The sequence below is a fragment of the Cetorhinus maximus genome, chromosome 9 (assembly GCF_964194155.1).
Source record: "Cetorhinus maximus chromosome 9, sCetMax3.hap1.1, whole genome shotgun sequence".
NCBI classification, from domain to species: Eukaryota; Metazoa; Chordata; class Chondrichthyes; order Lamniformes; family Cetorhinidae; genus Cetorhinus; species Cetorhinus maximus.
The window spans coordinates 41,978,437-42,004,283 of record NC_135887.1 but is presented as its reverse complement, the minus strand read 5'-3'; the positions used below and the strand labels follow the sequence as shown (position 1 = coordinate 42,004,283).

At 41.7% G+C, this 25,847-nt stretch overlaps 1 protein-coding gene across 4 annotated transcripts in view; it reads left to right on the top strand.

Moving 5' to 3' along the window:
• auts2a (activator of transcription and developmental regulator AUTS2 a) overlaps nt 1-25,847 on the top strand; it is a 1,158,583-nt gene that overhangs the window by 990,513 nt on the left and 142,223 nt on the right. For all 4 annotated transcript variants that reach the window (XM_078548599.1, XM_078548600.1, XM_078548601.1 and 1 more), the window contains exon 7: nt 11,742-11,790. In XM_078548599.1, the coding sequence (XP_078404725.1) occupies nt 11,742-11,790 (49 nt within the window). The remainder of the gene's footprint in view (nt 1-11,741; nt 11,791-25,847) is intronic.

The window sequence follows — 25,847 nt, the reverse complement described above, 5'->3', positions numbered from 1 at the left end:
TGCTGTAGCTGGAGGCCGATCACTACATTTTCTTGATAAAAGGTGATCCAGGGATTCCAGGTCCAGACTCTTCCGTTCCCTCATCTGAAGGAACATAGGCTGCATTGAAAAGTCTTAAGGGGAAAACTAAACAAAAAGGAAATGCCTTCAGGAGCTGTGACTTTTACTGCATTCAGTTGCTTCAGTGCATTTACCATGGAGCTTTTCATCCTGGCGTGAAACATGGCTGAAATGTTCAACCACCAGAAACTCCCCACAGAGTTCATTCTGTCAGACCTGCAAGAAGAGAGCCTGCTGAATGTGATTGTTAAATAGCGAAAGTAGGGGTCTGATGATGGCTCTCCACAGGGATCGGAGATGGCACAAGACTTCAAAGCCTGCAGACATCCAGATCTGGGAGGTCTTTTCTTCAGGTCAAACCCCACAGACCCTGGGGGGAGTTGGGGGGGAGGGAGCCGGTTCTGATTGTATTTCACAGAGGTTGGACAAGTAATGACTTGTTTCCTCTGCAGTAACTGCCTCTTTCAGTGAGTAGAGGTTTAGTACATGGAAGGCAGATTTTAACCTGCTGTCGAGAGCAGTGGAGGAACACAGAAGCTGAAGCAGGCCTTTATAGTATGTTTTAACCCATCGTTTGCCAGCGTGTTTGCTGACTATTCTGCAAACACATTAAGGTAAAAGTGGTGCAATAGGAAGAAAGCCATTGAGGAATATTTAAAAATTAATAGCCTTCTGTATAAAATGAGTCTTAGGGTGCAAAAATGTGGGGTGGAATTTAATGCCCTCCCCTGAGGTGAGTTTGAAGGTGGGGGCATTTAATCAGGCCGGAAAGTGACTGGTGTGGACACCCCCCACCCCTGCCCCGATGAAGTCCAGGACAGAAAGGCTCATGGACATCCTCCCCGCCCCACCACCAATTGAACCCTTAAGAGGGCGATTAGTACCTCCTTGCAGGTATAATAAAAGCAAAATACTGTGGATGTTGGAAACCTGAAATAAAAACCGAAAATGTTGGAAAAACTCAGCAGGCCTGACAACATCTGTGGAGAGAGAGACCGAGTTAACATTTCGAGTCCCTCTGACCCTTCTTCAGACCCTAACCCTCCTTGCTGGTATCATCAGAGGCAGGTGGGAGACATTGGCATGCAAGAAGCCGGAAAAGCAAAGGGTTCCTCAACTGAATAGGTTTCAATCTCCTTAACCTGAACTGCTGAACAAGTGAGCACCCACCATATAACTCTTGGGATACTCTTGGCCAGCTAAGTGCCTGATTAGAACTTAATTCAGTGGGCCTTCCCAAAAGGAAGCAATGTGAGGCTTTCACTGGCTCTCCAGACGATGGGCAAGACCCCAGCCGCCCCCATTAAATACCGCCTGAGAAATTTCACATTGTTATACCGAAACTTCCCTTGAAATTTTTAGATTTATATAAATCCGACTTTTTTGAGTCAGATTTCCTCAACTGAATTGGTTTCAATCTCCTTAACCTGAACTGCTGAACAAATGAGCACCCACCCTATAACACTTGGGATAATCTTGAATTTAAACGTAGCATTAAAGATATAAATTCATTTGCGACTTTTGATCAGTAGGTGCTTCCCCTTTGCCCTAAAGACAAAAGTGAGCCATTAGTAACTATGTTTTGATTGTACTGAAGGATACTTAACTCTGCACTGGACTGAACTAGATCCAATCTAAATCTCCAAAGGGCTCCAACCTAAACTTTTTGACTGCGATTTGGGTTATTCTGCACAAAACTAATTAACTGTAATGTTATTTAATGTGGCATGTGTGTTTTCCAGTTTCCTAACATTTTAATCTAAAAGCTGCAAGTTATGTATCGTTCCTTCGAACACCCAAGAATGCACCCTAGCTCAGTTTGCAATTCCTGCTATCAGACTGATCCTTCATCTCACTGATTTTCATGGAATCCTGCTGCATGCAAAATGGCTGCTGCATTTGCCCAAACAACAACAGTTACTGCACCTCAGAATGCTTCATTTTATGCAAAGTGCTTTGAGGATGATGTATGAATATGAACCGTTCTTTCTGGCAGGATATACTTTCATTTCTTTTTTCAAATTAAACTACTCCTTAATTCATTTAAACTTAAGAGGAAAATCCACCTCATATTGGGGACTACATTAAAAAAACATCAGGAAACTCAAAAATGATCATCAGCTATTATCAGAAAAACATTTCAGAACAGGGTAATGTTTGTATTGTTATCAAAAATTTACTATGTGAACCCTTGATTTTAGTGGGGCAGTTAATTTAGTGATGGTGTTGATAGTGCTGATATATCCAGTCTGTTAAGACTCTATGGGTTGAATCGTCCCAGAATTGCGCTAAGTATTGTCGCGGGCGTGTAAAGCAATGTATAGTTCCGGCCGCAATGGCGGGTTTTGCCCCCTCTCACCTCATTATTTATGCAGTCATGAAAAACACGCCGTTTTGCTGGCGGGCTTCCTCCAATTCGCCCTCCGCACCTTCACCTTGCTGCTTCCGTGGAATTGCAACTGCATGCACAGCTCTCAATGCTTGCAGCCCAGGACTGCTGCACAGAAAATATTGTCCCAAAAGGCAAGAAGACTGCAGCCCACCATTTTTCTGACGTGTCCCTGGAATGCCTTTTGGACGCTGTGGAGGGCCCCCGCGATGTCCTCTACCACTGCTCTGGCCGCAGGAGGCCCATCAGTGCCACCACTACGGCTTGGGAGGCTGTGGCAGTGGTGGTCAGTGCCAACGCTGTACAGAAGAAGTTCACCATCCAGTGCAGAAAGAGGGTAAATGATCTCATCCGTGCCGCCAGGGTAAGGCAACCAACGCATCACTCTAAGCTCACACATTCACAAGCCTGTCACACTGGGCATCTCACTTGCTGCCAGCACAAGAGACATCACCACTTACTCTCTCACACACACCCTCACATCTCCATCTGGCCTCATTTCCTCTGGAGACTGCCTCCTCAGCCCTCACCATCTTGAGGCCACTTGCCTCAACCTGTGTCCCCACACACACCCTGGGATACCCTCCTTCCCCAGCACAGTCTTTGCCCTGCAGCCTCTTCCCTTACCTGAGCCCACTTCTTCCCAAGCAAGCCCTAGCCCTGCAGCCACTGAAAAGCCTCCTGCCTTATGGCTAATTTGGTAGGTAGCGACCTGCCCATGAGCCCCCCTAAAAGTGATGTGGTGCTGCCTGTGAAGCCTGGCGCTGACGACCGCAAGTGCTGCCTGAAGCAAGGTAGGCAAACAAATCTTGAAGTCCTGAGAGAAGTGCGGCTCACCAGATGCACATCATTTCTGTTCAATTATGAAACACACTGATGTGCCCGGATGATCCAGTGTGGGGGGGACGATTCGGGTGGGCAGGCAAGATGATGAGATGCTAAAATATTGAAATTAGGTTCCCGCGTTGGACGGTGGCAACCTGGTTTCACCATGGCATAAAATGGATTTTTGGCTTTTTCACCATATTGTCCGCTCATGCTGCCAAGCACATCCACTGCCAACAGGAATGGAAAATTTTGACCGATGCCAAAATTGCGTCAGAAATTGGACTTTTGATACAAAACACACTTTTGTTGTGAGAAAACTTTGGATTGAGATTCCTCGGAACAATATTTTTTTCAGCTAGCTTTGGACTCGCCATCTTCAATGAGTTACTTTTGTGAGGACCAAGAACATCGTAAGCTGATTGTTTGTCAGCAGAAGTTTCTTTCTTCCAAGCCTGTAATCCCTGTTGGCGTCGCTCCTTTCAAAAGCATTGTGGAAGCGAAAGTAGTGAGATAACTGCACTAGATTTCAGTGACTGTTTCTTGGAGGCATTTTTTGAATCTCATCACAGAACGCATGTTGGACTCCATCAGATTTCCTGTCTGTCAGCTACACTGACCTGTCGACTAGAACATGAAATCAGTTGAGTGTAGCATGAGGCTGTTTACACCTTTGATAGATTCCAAAGCAAAAGGATAGCTGATAGATATCTTCCATACACCCAATGTTTGCAGGCTGAGCAGTTCAATTTCCACCACTAATTGTGTTTTTTTCCCAGTTTCTTTCTGTTATCTCCTTTTCTTTCTTGAATAAATTGACCTCAGGTACAACACTTGATTGGCACCCCATCCACCAGCTGAAAAATACACTCCCTCCACCATCCGCACACTGTGGCTGCGGCGTGTGCTGTCTACAGGTTGAATGGCACCAACTCGCCAAGTCCATTCGCCAACACCTCCCAAACCCATAACCTCCACCAGCTAGAAGGAAAACGGCAGTAGGTGCATGGGAATATCATCAGCTCCAAGTCGCACAACATCCTAACTTGGAACTTCATGGTCGCAGGGTCAAAGTCCAGGAACCCCCTTCACCACATCGACCTGTAGTGTTTGAGGAAGGTAGCTCACCACCATCATCTCAAAGGCAATGAACGTTGACCGTGCCAACAGTGCCCATATCTGGAGAATGAATTTAAAAAAGAGCCACCCAAATAATGTTTGCGAAACTGGGGTGAACAGCTCCTGCAGCATCGGTGGAGAGAGAAACAGAGTTAACATTTCAGGCCTGTGACCTTTCATTTGAAGTTCTGATGAAAGGTCACAGACCTGAAACATTAACTCTGTATTTCTCCAACTAGAAATGCTGCCAGCTTGCTGAGTGTTACCAGCAGGTGTTTCTGTTTTTATTTCAGATTTCCAGCTTGCGCAGTATTTTGCTTTTGTCGATACTGTTGGACATGTTTTACTATGTCAGTCAGTAGCTCAATGGTCTAAGTGCGTAGAATTGATTAAATATTACAGATTTTATATGATATATATGATAAAATACTTGCAAAAATTGGAATTTTGTGTAAAATGCAGTCTTCTAATTGTATTTTCAAATTAATGCTGGTGCTAAAAAGAATGTGAACTCAGTGGCCTCGGTATTATCTATTCTGGCTGATGGCGATGGTTAAAGATTAAATATGGGAAACACATCCCCAAAATGTCATGCATGTGTCTGCCTACACAGCAGATTCTGGAAGTCCTGCCTTGGAACAGAAAAATAATTCTCACACATAAATTGGACAGTGCAATTGGAGCCCAATGTCGGGAAACCTGATGTGAAAGGCAGGTGGGAGCTGCTGATTCTACAGGGTAAGTGTCTTTTCCAGCACTCCTTGTGGGCTAGGAGCAGCAGCGGTGCTCACCCTGACCCCTGAAGGAAGTGTTCGGCCTTTCCTCTCCTAATCGTGGGCCTCTCCATCAGCATTTATCATGGGTCTCTTCTCCCTGTCCCCAACCCCAATTACAGGGCTCTCTCAGCACCCTATTATCAAACACAATCTTGCCGCGTTGTTCTCTCCCACCCGCCAGCCAGGCTATCCATTTGTCCAACTGATGGACAGGAACTAGAGCTAAAAAGTCTTAAGAGGCCCTGTCATTAAATTCGAATGAGCCTCTTGTGTTTCCGGCTTTGCCAGGTTCATCGACTGTTTTTGGCTTCATCCTCCCCGCATCCCCATAAATTTTGGGACCAATACATTTGTCAATGCACAATTAAAATTACAGTGTTTAACTTTTGTAACAGGTAATCAGGTAGTTTTAAAACCATTTAATAGAATATTTTCAGTAAAAATTACGAGAACCCACATGCAGAAATGTTGCACAAATGCTCAAAATGTATAAGTTCGAACCATTCAAATTCTGATTACTGGGCCAAAAATTAAATGAGTATTTTTATGTGGTGGTGTAAAATAAATATTTCAGGAAATCATTCACTAACTTCTAATTGACTTATTTACAATCACACCATGGTATTTATTTTGACATGAAAGTTAATTTTAAAACAATGATTTTTAGATACATCAATAATCCAAAAATTAATCCAAAGGGTAACGGTGCGCATCTCCAATTTTAAAAACAAAAGATTGATTTCATGAAAAGTTCCCATCGATATGTGATGTATTTTCAAACTTTCTCTGCATTGATTTCCTGACTAATCCACTTGCCATGGCTTTTTGCTCATTTGTAGTTTACAGATTTTACGTGGCTGTGCATTTTGTTCATATTTTGATTTTTGAATCTATTCTATCAATGTCTTTCTTGAGCTCCAGACTTGTGCGGTAAACTCCTTGTCCTTCTCCTCACTCTTAAATAGGGATTTGTATGTTTAAAAGCGTTTTCACCATGTCCTGAGGAAAATTGCATGGTTCATTTGAAAGGCAGCAATTGTTGTAACGTGTTCAGCTTCGCTGTCAGAGCATTTACCTCTTGAATTGTGTTTGTGTTCCTGATAGCCAGGGATTGCTAAAGACAGTTAGGAGGAGGAAGCTTGCACTGATCTATTCACCCATCATGCCAGTGCATGTAAAAAATACTCTCATTTAATTTTGGCCCAGTAATCAGAATTTGAATGGGATGAACTTGTGCATTTTGAGCATTTGTGCAACATTTCCGCATGTAGGTTCTTGTAATATTTACTGAAAATGTTCTATTAAACTGTTTTAAAACTACCTGATTAACTGTTACAAAAGTTAAATGCTGCAATTTTAATTGTGCATTGGCTACTGGTCCAGCAACACCTCGATTTTGAAATTCTCATTCTTGTTTTTAAATCCCTCCATGGCCTCGCTCATCCTTATCTCTGTAATCTCCTTCATCCCTAAAACTATCTGAGATCTCTGCTCTGAAATTCCCCCCCCCTAAATCGCTCTGCATCTCTAGCTCTCGTCTTTTGAGATGCTTCTTAAAAGCTACATCTTTACCAAGCTTCTGGTCACCTGTCCTAATATCTCCTACGTGGTTCAGTGGCAAAAGTTTGTTCGAATACGCTGCTTTTAAGGGCTTTGGAATGTTTTACTATTATAAGAGTGATATATAAAGGCAGGTTGTTGTTGTCTCCAGCTTAGGGAAAGGACACCGAAGCCAATTATGGTCTCCTCACTGTGGTCTCAGCTGAGGTTAGCACACTCAACACAGAGCAAGGAGTAAACCAGTGGGCCTTCCTAGTATCAATTGATCAGGTTTTTTCATTTTCTTCCTCATTAAATCTTAAGGGCAGACACCACATTTAATCCTCTGCATCACAGTCTGGTAGTATGGACGGCAAGGGGTAATTTAAACAGTGCTGATTTCTCCTCTCTCCACCCATCCGTAAGCAGAAAGGTGTTTTGATTTGTTTCCCCCTTAATAAGTGGTGGTGTATTTCCCAACCCCTCGTTTTGGTGTGACCCAATTTTCTATTAATAACCCCACAGCAATCTCGTGATAGGATGAACTCAAAGGGTTAGTTTATTTGCACATACTCAGAACGTGGGAGGGCGGGTCACCATGTAGCCCCCTGTCCCCTCATACAATAAAGACGGATGGAGAAAGAAAGATTTACAAGGCAAAGACCACAGAGAAAAGAATTATTGTTTTACTTGGTTGGCCAGGCCTGGCTTATGAAATGTGGATGGCCTTTGTATAGTTCCCTTTGAATTTGGTCTCTGCAGCCCACAGGAGGTCGTTAGGGTCTTTTCAGAGACAACAGTTGTAAACTTCTTCGTATCTGCTAAATAGCTCCTTTTGTTCAGGGTCCAGAATCGAACTCCCATGGTGTATTCCTTCACAGAGGTCAGCAGGCTGAACTGATGCTGGATAATTCACTTCTCCATTAGAGTTGACTTTCTCAATGAGATAGGCACGCAGAGATGAATCCGTCTTGCAGGTGATGGTACAGAAGTTCCAGTCGAAACAATGTAGATGGGGCCAGGCATTCAGCCTGGCATGAGCCCCTTTTCTGTGCTGCTGCTTGGTAGATGGAAGACTGAGCTTTGCAGCTCCACAAGACAATATCACCAGCTAGGGGCCATGTTACTTGATGCCCACCTCTCCACACTGGCTTTGACAAATGGGGGTGTATTCCTTTGTCTGGGTCCCTGAGACTGTTAGTGTTCCAGCCATTAAGTCTTAAAGGAAGGTTGTGGGGTCCTTTGGCCTAGCAGACGAATTGGCTCTGGTTGGCCAGGCCTGGCTTATGAAATGTGGATGGCCTTTGTATAGTTCCCTTTGAATTTGATCTCTGCAGCCCACAGGAGGTCGTTAGGGTTTTTTCCAGAGACAACAAGTTGTAAACTTTTTTGTATCTGCTAAATAGCTCCTTTTGTTCAGGGTCACAAACATAGCTTCAGTCATTTTAAAAAGCCATTGTCCAGTTTTTTTAAATTTTAGAAATTAGCCATGAGGATATATTTCTTTTATATAATACATATACATTTTATATATATATATATATAAAAATATAGTGTGTGAAGTCTTAGCCCTTTGACACTAGCTGAAATTGTGAACTTGCTGTATGTAGTGAAATCAAGGTGACTATGGGTGAAAAAAAAAATTGAGGGACACTTCGCCATGTGATTCCTTTGGAATGGGGGCAGGGACTTGTGGTTAGTCCATGGGTGCGGCGGGGGGATGGCGGGTGGCAATGCTGGTGACTCCTTGAGAGTTGCAAAGCCTGCTCCGATTCTGATGCTGCCAGCTTGGGCCCTGCCACTCAACAAACGCAGGACAGCCCTAAACACACAATATCAATCTTGCCGTGCCCAATGCATGTGCAGAAATAACGCCTGCAGTAGAAATCTCAGACAGAAGAAATACAGTACAAAACATGTCCCGGGTCAGGCCTTCCTGGGACGTGGGAAGAGAAGCCAAATTACAGGACCGTCCTGGGAAATCCAGGACATTTGGTCACCCTGAGAGAAATGTAAATGTAAACTTGAATCTTGAGGTTGTTTTCTTTTTCAAAAGATTCAATGTTCCACTCAAAAGAACAGAATACATCAAAATTAACTATCAATTATACAAATTATTTGTAACTTTTATAGCAATCAGTAATCCTCCAATAGGCAGTTCTCAGTGCTCTCTTTCACACAAAAGGTGGTATGAATTTGGAACTCTCTGTACCACAAGACTGGATGCTGAGCCAACTGGAGCTTTCAAGACTGAGTTCAATAGGTTCTTGTTGGGTAAGGATACCAAGGGATGTGGAAGAAAGGCAGAAACATGGAACTGAAGTGTAGATACGTCAGGATCTAAGTGAGTGGTGTAGCAGGCCCGATGTGCTGAATGGCCTCCTCCTGGTCCAATGTTCCTCATCCACGTCCATCACTTTGCACGTTAATGGGAGAGCACAGAAAATTTAATACTATTGGAAAGCCTCAGATTTAGTTGCCACCATTGGCCTCCTGAGTTGCGGAAGGAAAAAAGTAAACTCTTAATCTCCCCAGGTTTGGGTTCAGCTGTGATACCCACCATGAGAAGCTGCCTGTTGGCACGCACTGTTTACCATCACACTAAGAGTTCCTTGAATAGGTATCATAAGGCCACTGTTGCTTATGTGATCATGTGTGTATACTAATGGAGCCTTTTAGTACAGCAACAGAGGGCCAACTGTTTGCAGCTTCAAATTCTGACCACAGTAACTCCTATTTACACAAACTACTGACCTTACAATAAAGATGGGACACCATACCCTGCTGGAAGTTGCTCCTGTCGATGCCAGGTAGAATCAGATTGCTGTAATCCACTTCCCATGGTTGAATGGACTGTTGACACTTTTTAAAGATCACGATGAATATGATCCACTTAGTCAAGGTAGCAGAGAAAGAGAGAGAGAGAGACAGGCACCAATAGAACCACTGAGCAGCAAGAACACAAGATCTTCAGGAGAGGAGAAAAGGGTGAAAATTGCCAGAAGGCAATATAATGTTAGGATCAAGATGATTGCACAGAAATAGAGCTGCATTATCAGGTCATTAGATTGGCACAAGAATAATCTGCATAGGTGCAGAGTAAAGAATGCTTGGCATAGCAACCAATGAAGGATTGACAGCAAAGAGATTTTGACTCAAATGAAATGGTACTGTGCAAAACCAGGACATAAAGGAAATTAGATATTGCATCAGTGAGTAGCATTTCTATTAGCCTGTCTCTGTTTCTTTGAAGAAAGGAATCCGATTTATATTGCTACCCCAGTCAATTGTGCATGTAATTGAACACTGTTCACAACAGCTTTAATATTCCTTTACCTTTAACCTTCAGAAGCCATTCTAACTTCCGGTTAAACTGTCATGGGTTCAGTAATTAGCATGTGAGCTTCAGTTTGAGCTTCGTTTGGCTATCTCATCAGTCTTTCATGTGCGGACAAGCAATGGGAGGTGTGGTGGCGGTGGGGGGGGGGTTCTTTTTGTCCTCTTTCACAGGTTTTGATTGACAGATTAATTTCTGTCAGGCTATGTGTTTCAGGAGTCAGAAAGGAACGAGGGTGCTGTCAGGTTTGCTTGTTGGAAAATTAGATTAAATGTCATTGTCATTTGCAAAGGATTGCAGTGTTCAAGCGATAAGGTTACATTTAATGAGAGGAAAGAGCCTTCTTGCAAGGGGATGATGATTTACTTGTGTCAAGCTGGTGCTTTATCACAGAACCTGATACTGCTGCACCCTGGCAGTTGCTGATAATAGATGATCAAGAACACTGTACCACTTCAATTGCCACACTGCTCTAAGTGACAACTTATCGGCCATTTGAACTGCAGGGACTGGGAAATAATTAGCAGCTAACATGTGTATCCAAGTGGCGGCATATCATCCAGCTACCTAGCTCTTCCCCTGTTCCCGCCCTCCTGCCAGGGAAGCTTGCTCTTCGACTCATGAAATGTTCTAGTTCCCAAGATGGACTTTACTGCATGAATGGAATGACATAAGGGAGCCGATGGATTTCCAACAGCCCCTAGAGAGAAGGGAGAGGGGGCTTGAGTTGCGATAAAAAAACATCTTGTGTCAAATAAAAGCTTGGCAGCTGGAAGTTCTTGTCCCTCTTCTTTAACATTCCTCTTCAGAATGTCCATCACTTATAAATAAGTGTTTTGTCCCAAGAAACTGAGAAAGAGACCATTGAGGAATCTGAGTTTATAATTTATTTTGTGTGTTTTAATTTTATATTCTCACATGATTAGTATTCTTGAAAACCACTTGTAATTTAGAATTTAATAATTTGTTTCCTGAACTGCTTTATTTTTGGAACTGGGTCTCTTTGTAAAAAGGTGCATTGGGAGCACAGTTGTTGTTGATGTAGTGACCCTGTGCCATGGGGTTAGGTTAAAGGTTTAAGTTGCATGCAGGCAGAGGGAGTGAGGTGGGGGAGGGAGGGAGTGGGGGAGGGAGCGGAAGACAAAAACTGTACTCTGTCTAGGCATGTCTTGAGCTTGCTTTGTGACTTTCATGAATATTTGTGGATGTTTACAACTCAATAAGTTTATTCAAGAAAAATGTTTCTTCATTTGTAACGTGTGAACTAGGGGAAGTGGTTGAGTCTGTATCAAATGAAGTAAAAAAGGGTGGAGCTTGCATCTCTGGGTATGAACGTTGAGCTGGATGATGAGATCTTCAGGTCCAGAATGTTCCAACATTGGTGAAGCTGTCTAGTCAAACAAAAATGGTGATTAGTAGAGTACAATATGCCGCAACTAGTTAGAAAACCTACAACAAAATTACATTTATTGCACTCCATGCTAAAGTATTGGTTTTCAATATGTAGTCAAAAGATGTATAAGATTATCTTAAAGTGTAATCTTTAAATGCAGTTTAAAAAATACTCTGGCTCTATCTTGTGGAGGATTGAAGTAACTACATAGAAAAATACTTGCTCTAATTTGCTCTGGAATTATAATTTTTCCTTTAATCAAAATCATTTAATCAAAAACTTTCTTTTTTTGTTCTCCTCTAGGTTTCGGATGCCACTTCAGAGAAACTTTTCAATACGACCACAAGTAAAGGTAGGCCATCCCCCATCTTACCAACGGCTGTCTCCTTAACGAGCCTACTGACCTTAAGCCATATGCAAAGTGGCACTTTTAAACTGCTAATTGTAGAGAAAGCGTTCAGATTTGAGTATTCCTTTTTTTTTTGGTTTGCAGCCAGTATAAAAGAGGGCAACCAGTGAATCAACATTCCTACTTCATTGCTGGTAACTAGGGTGAAGGGCTCTCAAGTTGTAGAAGCAAGGGATGATTGATGAACAAAAGGCCTTTCCTCTTGCCCCTGCTTTCTTTCTGGATTTGAATGTATTTCCCACATTCTCATCTTTGTTTACTCATACAGTTTGATTTGTGGCATCCATTTAGTTGTGAATGGCCATGCTTGACAGAGATTCTTTATCCAACTGCAGTTTTTTGAGGTGATTTAGTTCCTGTGAAAGGATTAAGGTTTCTTTGTGTGGCCTTAAATCAACAGCAGCTTTTTATAAGAAAAAACATTGCCAGGAAACACACACAAATAGGCCTTTAGTATATTTTTCTCTGCCCTTATTTCCATGAAAATAACCTTTTTTTTCTCCTCATGAGTGTTTTCCTCACGCCATGTGTTAATTTGTGTTGCCAGCATAAGTGACAAGAGATAAATGTAAATGCAGGTGTTGGAAGGTTGGACTCTTGGAATTTTTATTGGGGATGCAGAGATCAATGAAAGTACGGCAACTGTTTTGTTCTAGGGAACTTGTATTCACTGTCCTAGCATTGAAGAAAATTGTGCTTGAGAGGAGTCTAATTGTGAAGAAATAGTCTAAATGTTTGCTTCAAGGCAGATGCATGAGGCAACAATATTTTTGTCCTTTGGGTCTTTTTTCTAAGATTATACAGAGCATTTAAACTTTATTTCTTGCTATTGTTATTAGAAATGTTTTCTTGATTTGGGTACTGTTTGTTTAAAGATCTTTACACCTAACTGTTGTCACATTCCCAGACATCTGTGATTCCATACAGATTTGTATGAAATATATTATAATGAAGCACTCACTTTAAAATGCTTGAGTGAAAAAAGACTTAATTTCACAAATGAGTGCAGTTGACCTGAATTCCAATTTTGAATATGTGGATCTAATTATATAATATTTTCTGTTACATTAATTGCCACTTTAAAGTGCTCCCCATTTTTTAATAATTATGTACTTCCTTTTTCGTTTTACTGTGCCCAATATTGAAAATATTATCAGGTCAGCGACTTAGAAGTCCAATTTTTATAAGTTGAAGTTTTGTATGTGGGTTATTCTCTATTCTGGGTGATGCTTCCTGAATAATTGTTTGTGCTTGCTCCACACTAGCCATTGTTGTAGTGTTAGGTTTACAGGAACTGGAATCTATGTAGCCTATGTACAGTAACAATTCAAACTGGATTGTACAGAGGAGGAAATTTCTGTTTTTTATCTTATGGTGCTCAGCTAATTGAGCACAGACAGGGTAGTGTCAGGCCACGACAATTACCTTAAGTGTTTTCAGCTAGAGGTAATATAACTACCCAGAGTCCCCATTTGTGATTAGCTATCCACTGACCCCTACTGGAAGAATGCATGTAGGTATCCATTGAGTGAAAAGAAAGACTTGCATTCATTTAGTGCCTTTCACAGTGTTCCTAGGTGCTTTATAGTTAATGAAGGACTTTTGATATATAGTCACCATTGTGATATAGGAAACTCGGCAGCTGATTTGCACAATGCAAGCTTTTACAAATCTCTTGTTCGCCTGTCAAAGTAAAGATGACCATATTCACCATCTAGGGTGTTTGGTAGGGTGCTGGTGGGGATGGAGGTGAGTGCTAAGGCTGATATGCGCCCAGAAGGCTCTGCTGAAAATAGGACAGGAAAAATAAAGATACGTGCGTTCCTTGAGGCAGAACATCTTTGCCCCCCCCCAGCCAGTATGGGGAATGAACCCGTAACCTGAGTGTACAAATAGTAATCTGTTACTGACCTGATAATCTGTATTAATGGTGTTGGTTAAGGGATAAATATTGGCCAGGGCTCCCCTTTGAAAGAGTGCCATGAGAGGGCACACGGGGCCTCGACTTTCCAAAGGAAGGCACCCCAATAGGGCAGCTTTCCTTCAGCTGGAGTGTCAGCTGAGGCTTCCTAGTCAGGTCTCTGGAGCAGAACTTGAACCCACAACCTTCTGACTTACAGGCGAGAGTACTACCAACTGACCCACTGCTGACATTGGACTGGATTTTACTGTGGTGCTCCCTACTCTCAATAGCCTAACAACGCTCTGTTCAGACTCATACATGAATGATTGTCAGTTAGACAAGATTCCACACGGCATCCGTGGATTGAGCTCCTGCCTTCAGCAGAGACATACAGACCAGCAAAGAGCTTTTGGGGATCCCTTCAAACTGCCAACAACTATCACCCCATTCGAGTAACCAACTACTGGCTTGCAGAGTGTTAAATAATTCTTGAAAGATGTATCTTCAGTTCTGGATTTTGCAGTCCTTGTTTACAATTTGGAATGAGTGGAACTGTTAATCGCTAAATATGAGTATTGTGATAAGGGCCTGGAGAGAGACAAATATGCTTTGTAAAAGGGAAGATTCGAGGTATGACAGAGCTGATAACAGCTGTAGCCAACATAATATCCTAAAAAAATTTATAGTGAAGCATCATATAGAATGAATATAAGATGAAGGAATATAAAATGATGATAGGCATTAACATAATGCAACTAAGGCCAGGATTTTCCAGCCCTGTTGTGGGTGAGGCAGCGTCCCAGCCAGAAGCCCATTGACTTGTGGCGAGGCCGGAAGATCCCGGCGGTGGATGGGTGCGGAAAATCCTGTCCTTAGTGTAACTGTCCACCAAAATCTGGGACTGGCACCCGTTCATAGCTACTTGATGTGTAACATTCACTTATTGCTTAAAGTTGTTATTTGTGAAGGTTTAATTTCCTATGGTTTCCTGACTCGTAAGCTTTAATTCTTTGGCTGCCTCCGAAAATTCAATATCAATCTCATTTATGCAGTACATACGCTATATGCCATTACAAAATAAGCTAGATGTCTCTACCCAACTATCTATATGGATCTATAGTCACAGCTGTCTATATTCCTCTCTACTTGGTCGGAATCTTAGGCTCCCAGAGTTGGCAAGCTTGGAGGCGGGAGGGACACTTAATTAGGCAGGTTGGTGGTGAACCCAAACCCTACCACCTTCCTGCCTCCACCAGAATTAAGTTCAGGGCAGAAAGGCCAATGGTCAACCTTTACACCCTGCCACCAATTAAGACTCTTAAATGGTCAATTAATGACCACTTAAGGGCCTCTTCCCGCCACTGCTGTGATTAACTCAGCTCCAGGCAGGCTTGCCAACGTGCGGCCAGCATGACTGATTGAAGACTGCAGGCTGCCTCTCACTTGGGGGTGGGGGGGTTGGTGGTTCCCTCGATCAAAGGCACTCTGTACCTGATCAAGGACATGGACATTCGGCAGGGGATTACCACCTGAGAACCACCGCCTGCCCTTGGTTCTTAACTCCCTGCCACTCTCTCCCCATGACTCCCACCCCAAGAACTCTCCTTCCTCTTCTCAATTACTTACCTTTCTCCTGGGCATTGGGATTGCTGGGTGGGGGCGGGGGTTGCTGTCTGATGACCGGCACAGCCTCCTCCATGGTGCTGTCGATCTGATTGCCCAGCAGCTCTTGGCGGGCAGGACTTTCACCTCCAGGGACTTAATTCTGGAGGAAGGCCCAATGGTGTCTCTGGATCTGCCAGATTAAGATTCAGTGGGCCTTTCGAAGAAGATGCAGCGTGGGTCTCCCACCAGCTCTCCAGCCAGCAGGCAAGATCCTCACTGCCAACCGAAGATTCCGCCCCATGTGCCTGACTGCTTTATGACCTAGTATGAAACAGATGTGTAAATTCTAAGCAAATTCTTAAAGTGTATAACTCAGTAATTGTGCTGCAGTCTGTTTGAGTGATGTGGCCATAATGATTGAATAGTGGACAGTGCGTGCAGACTGTGAGATATGGGTGTGAGGCTTGCAACAGTGCTAAGTGTCTGAGGGTGAGGAGAAGCTATGAATGTTATTTGTGAGTCCTGATGTATGAAGATTGTTGGTATGTGAGTGAAGGCAATGTGGTGAATTGATCAACATGTGAGACCAATTGTGCAGTTGTAAGGATTTGAGATTAAAAGTTGACTTCACTGACCTTAAACACTCATGTGACATCGTAGACGCAATGCTGCAAGAAGTTCAAAGTTTTCAGGCTTGATTCCTGGCATTGACCACCACTGCCATCTGCTTCCATTGCTGTTGCACAGTTTGTCTGGAGAGCCCCCTGACTTCCTTCGGATAAAGCACATCTTTCCTCCCTCTCTACCTCCTCACCAAGGCCTGCATTGAAGTGTCAGAGAATCTTGAAAAATTCTCTCTACCCAGTAACACCACAATACACTCTTCTTCCTGTTCGGACACTCTTTCACAAAGAGTACAACCCCTACTCCAGCTAGATCGCACCTCCCTTTTAAGTGGTGCAGGCTGGCCTTAAGTAGTGCAGGCTAGCTTTAAATGGTGTCTATTTTGCACGAGCTTGGGCCCCAGCTGAGGTGTGCAGCCACTCAACAACATGCTTAGCACTGGCCACATGTAGCAATCCTGCAAATTAGCAGTTACCACAAAGTTGGCATGGTGCCTGCATCAGAATCAACGGGTGCAAGTTGACACTGCATTACGATCCAAATCCCCATTTTCAGGGACTATCAAATTTAACCCCATTGTATTTAGTAGGTATTGGCTAGTTGCCCCAGAGTGCCACTGTGGCAGTATGTACAGGTTTTCAAAATAATCGTCTTTGACAATACTGGCAAAAAGTCAAAAGGTGTTTCACCTGGAAGCATTGGCAAGACATCGAGGCCAAGAGCTAAACGAACATGGGAGTAAAGCATACAAAATCAATACAGTGTAATACTTTTCAGTCAGTTATTAGTGTGTAACCATATCTTGAGGACGTAAAAGTTTAACCTGTTGGCCTGACCTTGATGAGGTAAGCCTGTTATATGCTCCAATTTAGATTGTAAGCCCTTTTTAAAAGGTCTTCCCAAAACCAGCCTCCTCCACTGCAGTAAAGGTCATTAAGCAATTAACCTGCCTTTAGCACCGGGTGGCAGCTGGAGAATTGACGCCTGCCATTGGGAACCATGCCATGTGCTGCAGCTAATTGTCAAATTCACTCAACCAACTTAGTAATTAATATGTTTTAGCCAGAGGGACATATTTGCTATTCCCTTAAATTCGTCTTATTAAGTTGTTTTTTTCTAAGACAATGTGTGACTTAATAGATTATTTCCAACATTGTTCTTTATCTATGTCTTTTTCAATGGTCTTTCAACTTCTTGACTAGAGGTCCCATAGGTGTGCGTACATGTTCTAATCGGATTCTCACCTATCAACACAATGGACATCCTCCATTTTGATAGTGCTCAATCTAAAATTGCCCTCTTAGCTCTAGAACTTGTTTGAATTCAGTTTCATTAGTAGACTTTAAGTGTCCTCTTTCCCATTTCTATCAGGCTACATAATTTGGTTAAAATGGCTTTTCATGCCTAAAGTCTTGAATGGGCCTGATTTATACCATAAGCAAATTTCCTATATTGCAAACATTTACTTGCCAATTGAAACATGGGATGGTACACATCTAATTGCTACAGTTGAAGCTTTGTAATAATGCTATGTGACATTGTATAGGTCATTTTACAGCACATTGTATTCTGGATTATGGAATCTGGAACCCACAGCATGGATGGGGATGTGGGTGGTCAGAGTTGAGCTGGTGTAGGTTTCCCTTCATGTGGAACAAACTGAGGTAGTTAAATTGTATATCTGTGACTGGAATTTTTGAACAAAATACAAAAAAATGCAGATCATGGAAAATTGAAACAAAAACATAAAAATGCTGGGAAAAAAACTCAGGAGATCAAGCACAGCACCTAGAAAGAGAAGTGATAAGTTATCATTTCAGACATAACCCTTCATCCGATCTGCCAGAACTGCCAATTTTGATGAAAGCTCATGTCTGAACATCAACATTTTTGCTTTCTTTTGCTAGAGTTTTGAAATCTTCCCTGATGCAAAAATAGTTTGTCACTGGGGTATCATGAAACAAGCTTTCATGATTTCAAATCCCAAGAACGCAGTATGAAACTGCCCAAGTATTCAGTGTTGTTAGCTTTATTCAGAAGGCCAGGGAGTGTGGCATAAATGTTATTTGGAGGATGATCCTTCCAGGAGGCATGGTTTTTGGAAGGCATAAGCAACATATTCATCTTATTGCCTTGGCTGGGGTGAGCCAATCAATTGGAGGTTCTTGAAATTTCACTCATTGCAATATTGTATTTTTTAAAAAATAATTTGCTGTTAGTAATTCAGATGGATTTGAAATGAAATTCAAATTATGCAACATTAAATAGAGTCCAAATTGGGACCTGATGAAAGGTCATTGACTTGAAACCTTAACTCTGTTTTTCTCTCCACAGAGGTTGCCAAACTTGCTGAGTATTTCCAGCATTTTCTGTTTTTATTTCAGATTTCCAATATCCGCATTGTTTTATTTTTGTGCAAAGTGGAATTCAGTATTTAATAATACAAATTAAGCAATTTAAGAGAAACAGATTATATCCTAATCCAGAAGATAGAAAGCGGCATATTTTACAATGAATACAATTATGTGCACTCAAGTCCTGGGGACAAGAAGTCCAGGGAGAGGAGGCAATGGATCATCTGGTGTGTGAAACTTCAAATTCCTAACTACTCTTGCCAGTGTGACTGCAGGATATATGTGTGTACAGTTTTCTTTAGCTTGTGAAGTGGGTGTGGATCATTACAACATGCTGAGGTGCGCTCGGGCACAGAGATTGGCAGACTGACGTAAAGGAAGTGAGAAATTTTGGGAACATTTCCTCAATTTTTAACGGTGAATATTTGCTCCATGCCCCAATGACATGTGTCTGTTGGTGCAAATACACAAAGTTCCACCGCCCCGACCACCGCCCTGTCCCTATCCAGATGCTGAGCCTACTCATCTCTCTTCCAAAGTAACTATAACATCAAACAGAAAAAAAGAATCTTGAGTAAACCAAATACAGTTGCTGATATTCAACAAGTCAGATTTCACAAGCTGTTGTAAAACTAGGTATTTAAAAACAAGTCATTTAGTGTACATACATATAAAAGCTTTTCTTCACAGTCAGATTGCTGGCTAAATAACTAATTTTATTCAGCATTTTCAAGAATAGTGCATTCAATGAAACCTCCAATTAACTAACATTTATTTAGCATTAACAGTAATTATAGACAGTAGTCTCTTGCCCACAGATGTGTCAACATTTAGCATCAAGTCTAATCATTCAATGAAATGGAGAAAGTTCAGTGAGCACCAATTAACAGGCCAATTAGTATGACTGAAAGTGTTGGATAATCATTTGTTTGCTTAAATTACAATAACAAAAATGCAACATACTGTGTCAAAAGCTTGTATTCAATTAAGAATCATCAGAGCTGTGTGGCCTTTAACCCATTGGAGGCAATGACAGTATTTTTGTGACTGTGTAATCTACATAGTGATTGAGATGCAAGAGTGGGTGTGACATGTCTGATGGCTTTAACTAACATCCCTGAGACCAATTCTAACCTGTTTTTAAGGACAATCAATATGGAAATTAGCAGGGGATGGGGAAAGATGAAACAAAAATTTCAAATGCTTTGGGCCACTGACCCAATCATCAAACAGGATGCGTACTGTCATTTCATTTTTGCTTATTCACTTCACATTACAAATAGGGAATTTCTCCTATTCTTTACATTTTATTTAATGCCATTTGTTAATCTAATACACGAAAATGGGAAGACATCATTTTTTAGGAGTTATAAAGGAGAAGATAGGCACTGTCTATTCTCTGCAAATTGGTGGATAAATGTATAGACATGCAACCTCATTGTGTGTGCCTATTGTATTTTCGCCACCAGAATGATGAACGCACTACTGTCAAATGTACCATTGTCAAGATTAAAAAGAAGAGCAGATCAAGTGTCAGTAGGAGAACATTTAGAAGACAGAGATCATTGTATTATAAGGCTTAGGCTGGCTATGGAAAAAGACAAAGAACAATCCAGTGCAAGAATAATTATTTGGGGGAAAGTGGGGTCAGAATGGATCTGGGCCAAATAAATTGGAGTCAAAGGTTGGCAGGAAAACTGGTAGCTGAACAATGAGCTACCTTTAAAGAATGTTTGGGCACAATCAAGGTATATTCTCTTGAAAGGGACAGGTAGGGCAAAACAAATCCAGAGCTTCCTGGATGACAAAAGAGGTAGAAATTAAAATAAATAAGAAAAAGTATGCTTATAACAAATGTCAGGTGGAAAATACATTGAGAACCAGGCTGAATATGGAAGGTTTCGAGGGGGTATGAAAAGAAACTGGCAGCTAAAGTGAAAGGGGATCCCAAAGTCTTCTATACGCATATAAATTGTAAAAGGATAGTAAAAGGGAAGTAGGGTCAATTAGTGACCAAAAAGGTGATTTACACATGGAGGCAGAGGGCATAGCTGAAGTATTAAATGAATATTTGTGCATTTGGCTTTACCAACGAAGACGATGCTGCCCAGGCCATCGTGAAAGAGGAGGGAATTCAGATGCTAGAAAAATTTAAAATTGATGAGGTGGTATTGAATAGGTTATTGTACTTAGAGTTAGTAAGGCACCAGGACCAGATTAGATGCATACTGAGGGAAATGAGAGTGGAAATTGTGGAGGCACTGGCCATTTATTTCCATTCTTCCATTCGTTCAGGGTTGGTGATGGAGGACTGGAGAATTGCAAATGTTACACTATTGTTCAAAAAAGGGTGTAAAGATCAGCCTAGCAACTACAGGCCAGTCAGTTTAACCTCAGCAGTGGGGAAACTTCTAGAAATATGCTGAATGCTTTATTAACCGCATTCTCAACTTTTCCTGCCACCTTTCATAACTTATGCACATATTTACTTGGGTCCCTCTACTCCTGCAACCCCTTTAGAGTTGTACCCTTTATTTTATATTGTCTCTCCATGTTCCCCCTACCAAAATTAATCACTTCATATTTCTCAGCATTGAACTTCATCTGTCACCTGTCCACTCATTCTACCAACTTGTCCTTTTGAAGTTTTACTGTCCACCTCATAGCTCACAATTCAAATTTTGAAATTGTGCCCTACGTGTACACCAAGTGATAGGTCATTAATATATACCAGGAAAAACATGGGCCCCAACACTGACCCCTGGGGTACTGCATGTAGTAATTGTAAGTAAAACCTTTTGTACTGTTATGAGGGTCATGTGACTGTACATATGAATCAGCCCTAAACGTGGATAATCTTAGGGGTGGAACTTTCTAGCCTTGGGCTCAGTACAAGCATGTAGCTTCATCAGGAGGTCTGTAAATAAAGATTACTGTTTCTTACAAGAAACCTGTGTGGTACGCCAAGTTTATTACACTGTACTACAAACCTTCCTCCAGCCCGATGAACACCCATTAACCACATACAGCATCCTAGGCTTTATTAATAGGGGCATAGAGTACAAGAGCAAAGGTTTATGCTGAGCTGTATAAGGCATTAGGTTGGCCTCATCTGGAGTGTTGTGCCCAGTACTGGATCCTGCCCTTTGGGAAGGACGTAAAGCGAATTGCTCGTTCAGAGAGCCGGCATGATGGGCCAAATGGCTTCCTTCTATGCTGTAGCATTTCTGTGATTCAAAGAGTCAATCGAATAATATAATTAAGAAAGCAACATCACATCAACATCAACCTAGCAGTTCCTAGATTAAAGAATCTAACATAGACAGTTACAGAAGGGAAAATACTGAGGATACTAAAAACCTGAAATAAAAACAGAAAATGTTGGAAATACTGAGCAAGTCTGGCAGTATCTGTGGAGAGAGAAACAGAGTTAACATTTCAGGGCAATGAACTGGGAGCAATTCGAGATATAACAGATTTTAATCAAGTGACAGTTACAACAGTGTGTCAATTCAGATTTCTGTGTGCATGGCCTATTGCTAAACTAAAAAGCTGAAACTAACATTTCAAAAGCTACAAAGTAATTGGTAAGTTAAAAACCATACTTGTCTTTTCCATTATATTTTAGAACATATGTTCTTCATGCCCAGCCTCAGACCAGCTTAATAACCATAAAAGACAGGTGCGTTTGTATTGGTAATGACAACTAAGTAGGAAACCTGGCCCTCTCCTAAACAAGACAGTTGGAATCACAAGTCCTTTATCAGTGAGGGAAAAAGGCATTGTGAGATGTTTGCTTGCTCTGCATACTTCCCTAGGTTTACCCTATTTTTTTTTCCAGCATGAAACACTTGCAGAAAATGCTTTTGGCCATGTTATTTGACAGAAAATGTCTGGATTTGAAAAGTAAAAGATAGGGTAGTACTTGAAAGGTTCACTTTAAATTCAAAGTTGTGAAGTGAACAGACCTGAGCACTGATAAATGCCCTGACCTTACGCAGTGATCTTGATAAAAGATGACAGCTCAGTGTCTGGACTGTTTCAGCAATCCTACATTCAGTGTGGAGCTCCCTTCAGTAAACACACGCTGATGTGTCAAAGTAGAAGCTGGCTCAATGGCACACCTTCAGTATACATTGCATGGTATTGGGAGAGCTGTTTGAACGCTTAGTGTAAACTTTCTCTAGAGATTGCAAACAAAAGAGCCACTAAACCTTTCAAGGGCCCTCTTTTGAAATGGATGATGCCTTTGAGTGTAGATGCTAATTGATTGTGAATGAAGGGGATATTCTATTGTTCAAGGTAGCATCTAATGCATCTGTGCATCCTCCTTGATGTTAAACAATACTCCCCACAATACAAAGTCAGCAGCTTGTTCATGGGAGCTTGACAACAGGTAAAATGCCAGCCCAACACTTTCCTCCCCGTGTTGACTTCATTCTTGCCTCATGTTCAGATGCAGTTCCATCAGCACTGGAAGCCCTTGTGGCACCTCATTTAGGTGGTCACTCTTTACATGTGAGCCTAAATAGCCAGTATCATTGCATTACCTGATTCTGAGGAACATCACAGCCAAATATGAGGCTAGGCCTCACTACACATTGATTTAGAGTAGCTTCGTGATCAAGCTTGCCATCTTTCTGTACAGTATGGCTAAGTGTGACACAACATTGGTTATCTACCATCAGGGAAGTCTTTCCTGAACATTGTATAGATCTGAGTTCAAGCCAACACTGCAGAAATAAGTATCCTAACTCGATGTAGGGGGCTATCATTTCTCTGTGTGTGCTGCTGTCTTGCTGTGTATGATGCCAAAGTGGAATTGCTATTGGAATAAGGTCTGGGCTATTCTATTAATGATACAGATACTGAAAATGGGGCAATGTAGAGTTAATTTTATAAGTCATTTAGATAAAATTGATAATGCATGTTGTGATTCTATATAACACAGAATTTAGATAGGCCCTGTATTTACTCTTGGGGAAGTGCTCCTTCAGGTCCACTAAAGATGTCCAATTTGACAAATGATATGCGAATATTGTTTCTTGGTTGCTTAGGCAACACATCCAAAAACCGAATAAATAGCAATTCATCTCTTTGCTGTCTGCAAAACCTTCCTATGCACAACATGGCTGCTATGCCTCACTTGAGAAATTTCCAAAAATCAAGATAAGGTACTGTATAATGTAAGCTTTTTCTTTAGCTGTAACTGTACTGTGTCCTTTGATTCAACATTGCAGTGCCACACTTAGTTTCACTCTTGATTAACAAATTGAAAGCAACGAGGAATCTAAGGTTGACAGTATCAAATACTTAGCTGGTTAATTTGTACTGGGTCTCAATGATAGGGTTTGAAGTGAGTGAAGGACAGTTGAAACTAAAGGACATGCACTGGAGAATCACTGTTCTTTATCTAAGCAGCTAAATAGCGTCTGCACTCTGAGAGCGAAACGGCCCAGAATACTGACTTTTTTCACCTTTTGGGCTTTTGAGAATTTAGGATTAAAGATAGAAGAACGTGGACAATAAAAAGTGAGGCATTGTCAGACGTGGCCTGTAAACACACAAGATCTTTGATATGTGTTAAATGCTACTGTGTTTTTTGCCTTGAGTTTGTAACACGATGTAAACCATCAGAAAGCTTAAAACACTGGATTTTTTTTCCAATTAGCTTTTTGACAGGAACACTGGGTTCTCCTGAATGAAACCACATTTCAAGCCTGACAGACCTTTAAATTACCATTGGCACTTGCCCATCGTCCACGAGCCCTTCAGAATTGCAGAAATCTTACGAGTATTTTCCCTTAACCTCAGGATGATGTGCTCATCATGTTCTGATTTTCATTGTGCCATTACTCCAAAAAAATCCGCTCATATATTTTTTATTTTCAATTTTGTACTTTAAACATAATTGATTTGTCTGAGTTGGGACCATATGAAAATGTGTCTGTGCTTCACCCAAGTCAAGTGGGTAAATTTAAGTAACTGGTTCCATTTTCCCCATGATGATGTATGAACAGGTCAGTCAGTTCACACTGAAACCCACGTCAATCCTTTAGGTCCTATGGTGTCCAGTTCATGGGTTGAATCCAGCCCTAAAGGGAAGGTGGCAAAGATGAGAGGAAATGGGAGATAAAGGGGGAGTATATTGGAGTGGAAGGTCACCAGTAGTCAGTTAAAGGAACTTGGGTCTGGAGTGGACACAAAAGTGGTAGCTTTAGTTTACATGGACAAGCCACAGGAAAGGCTAAATATGGGAGTCCTCAAAATAGAACATTGAAAAATGACCGTCAGGACTTGGAGCTGGTCCAGTGGCTTTGCATTTGCTGGCTTCTGCAAACCTACTCCAGCCACTAGGGGAAAAGCAAAGTTGGACTTTAAAAACAACTTGGCGTGATTACGTTGGCAGCTTTTTTATACCGAAAGCTGGAAGATGTCCATGTGTTGTCCAGGCAACTCATTTGTTGATCATTTTCATTTTGTTTTCGACCTTGACACTTGTTTCTCTGCAATTTTAAAACTGGGAAGAGGATGAATTCCCAGTAAATTAAGATGCTCAAGGTAGGTTTGCGCATGAAGAATATTAATGCTAGAAACACTTTGTTAATGTAGGCATCCAGGGGCAACATGAGAAACTCCTGTTCAGTTTTAATAAGGTGAGATGTGAAGTATAGCAGCCTCTATTCTTCTTCAATACAGTGCTTCAACCACAATCTCAAAAGAGTAGCCCCTGCTGCACCATGCTGACAGCCTAGTCTATTTGAGTGTCTGTGCTAGTTAATGCCAAATGTGCTTCAGGCCCATGTCTACTAGGATATGGATCGAGACTGCCCAGAGTCATTTCACATAGGCCCTGACAGCTAATGGAGAAAACCTTTATCTCATCAGTCGGGACTACATTCAATCTCTACGTTTGCAAAGTAACAGGCCAGTTTATTAATCCACAAATTCACTCAGCTCAATGCATGCTAGATGTTAATAGCATTTTTGATCCATAATTTTTGGTAAATTTTGATTGATTTTTTTTTAAACCTCCCAAGTGTGTGCAGCTAGTCAGCATTTCATGACGAGTAGCGTTTACAAAATAACCCTTGCATCCTAGGGTGAAAGGTCAGCAAGCTCCAGTTGATATTTTTACCTGTAGAATGTGCAGCAGCTGCTTTCAGCTGTCAACTCAACACCTGTCAGCATTTTATAATGCAGGACTCGAGCTGTCCCATGTTTGTATATGTGCTTTTTCTTTAAATGGTGTGATATTTACAGATTTGTTTTAGGTCTATATTGTCAGCAGCAGGTCATGTTTGAAAATTTGATGTGACATGCAATGGTCAACATTTGGTTCTTATTTTTGGAGGAATGGATTGTGCTGGCAGTTTGGGGAATGGTGGTGGGGGGGGGGGGGTGTCGGGCAGGGGGAAACTGAGTGCTCTGAAGAGCCGTAAGCTGTTGCTCTGGATATAAGGTTTGTCTTTCTCAATTATGCTGCTGTCAATCAGAGACTTTGCCTCTGGTTG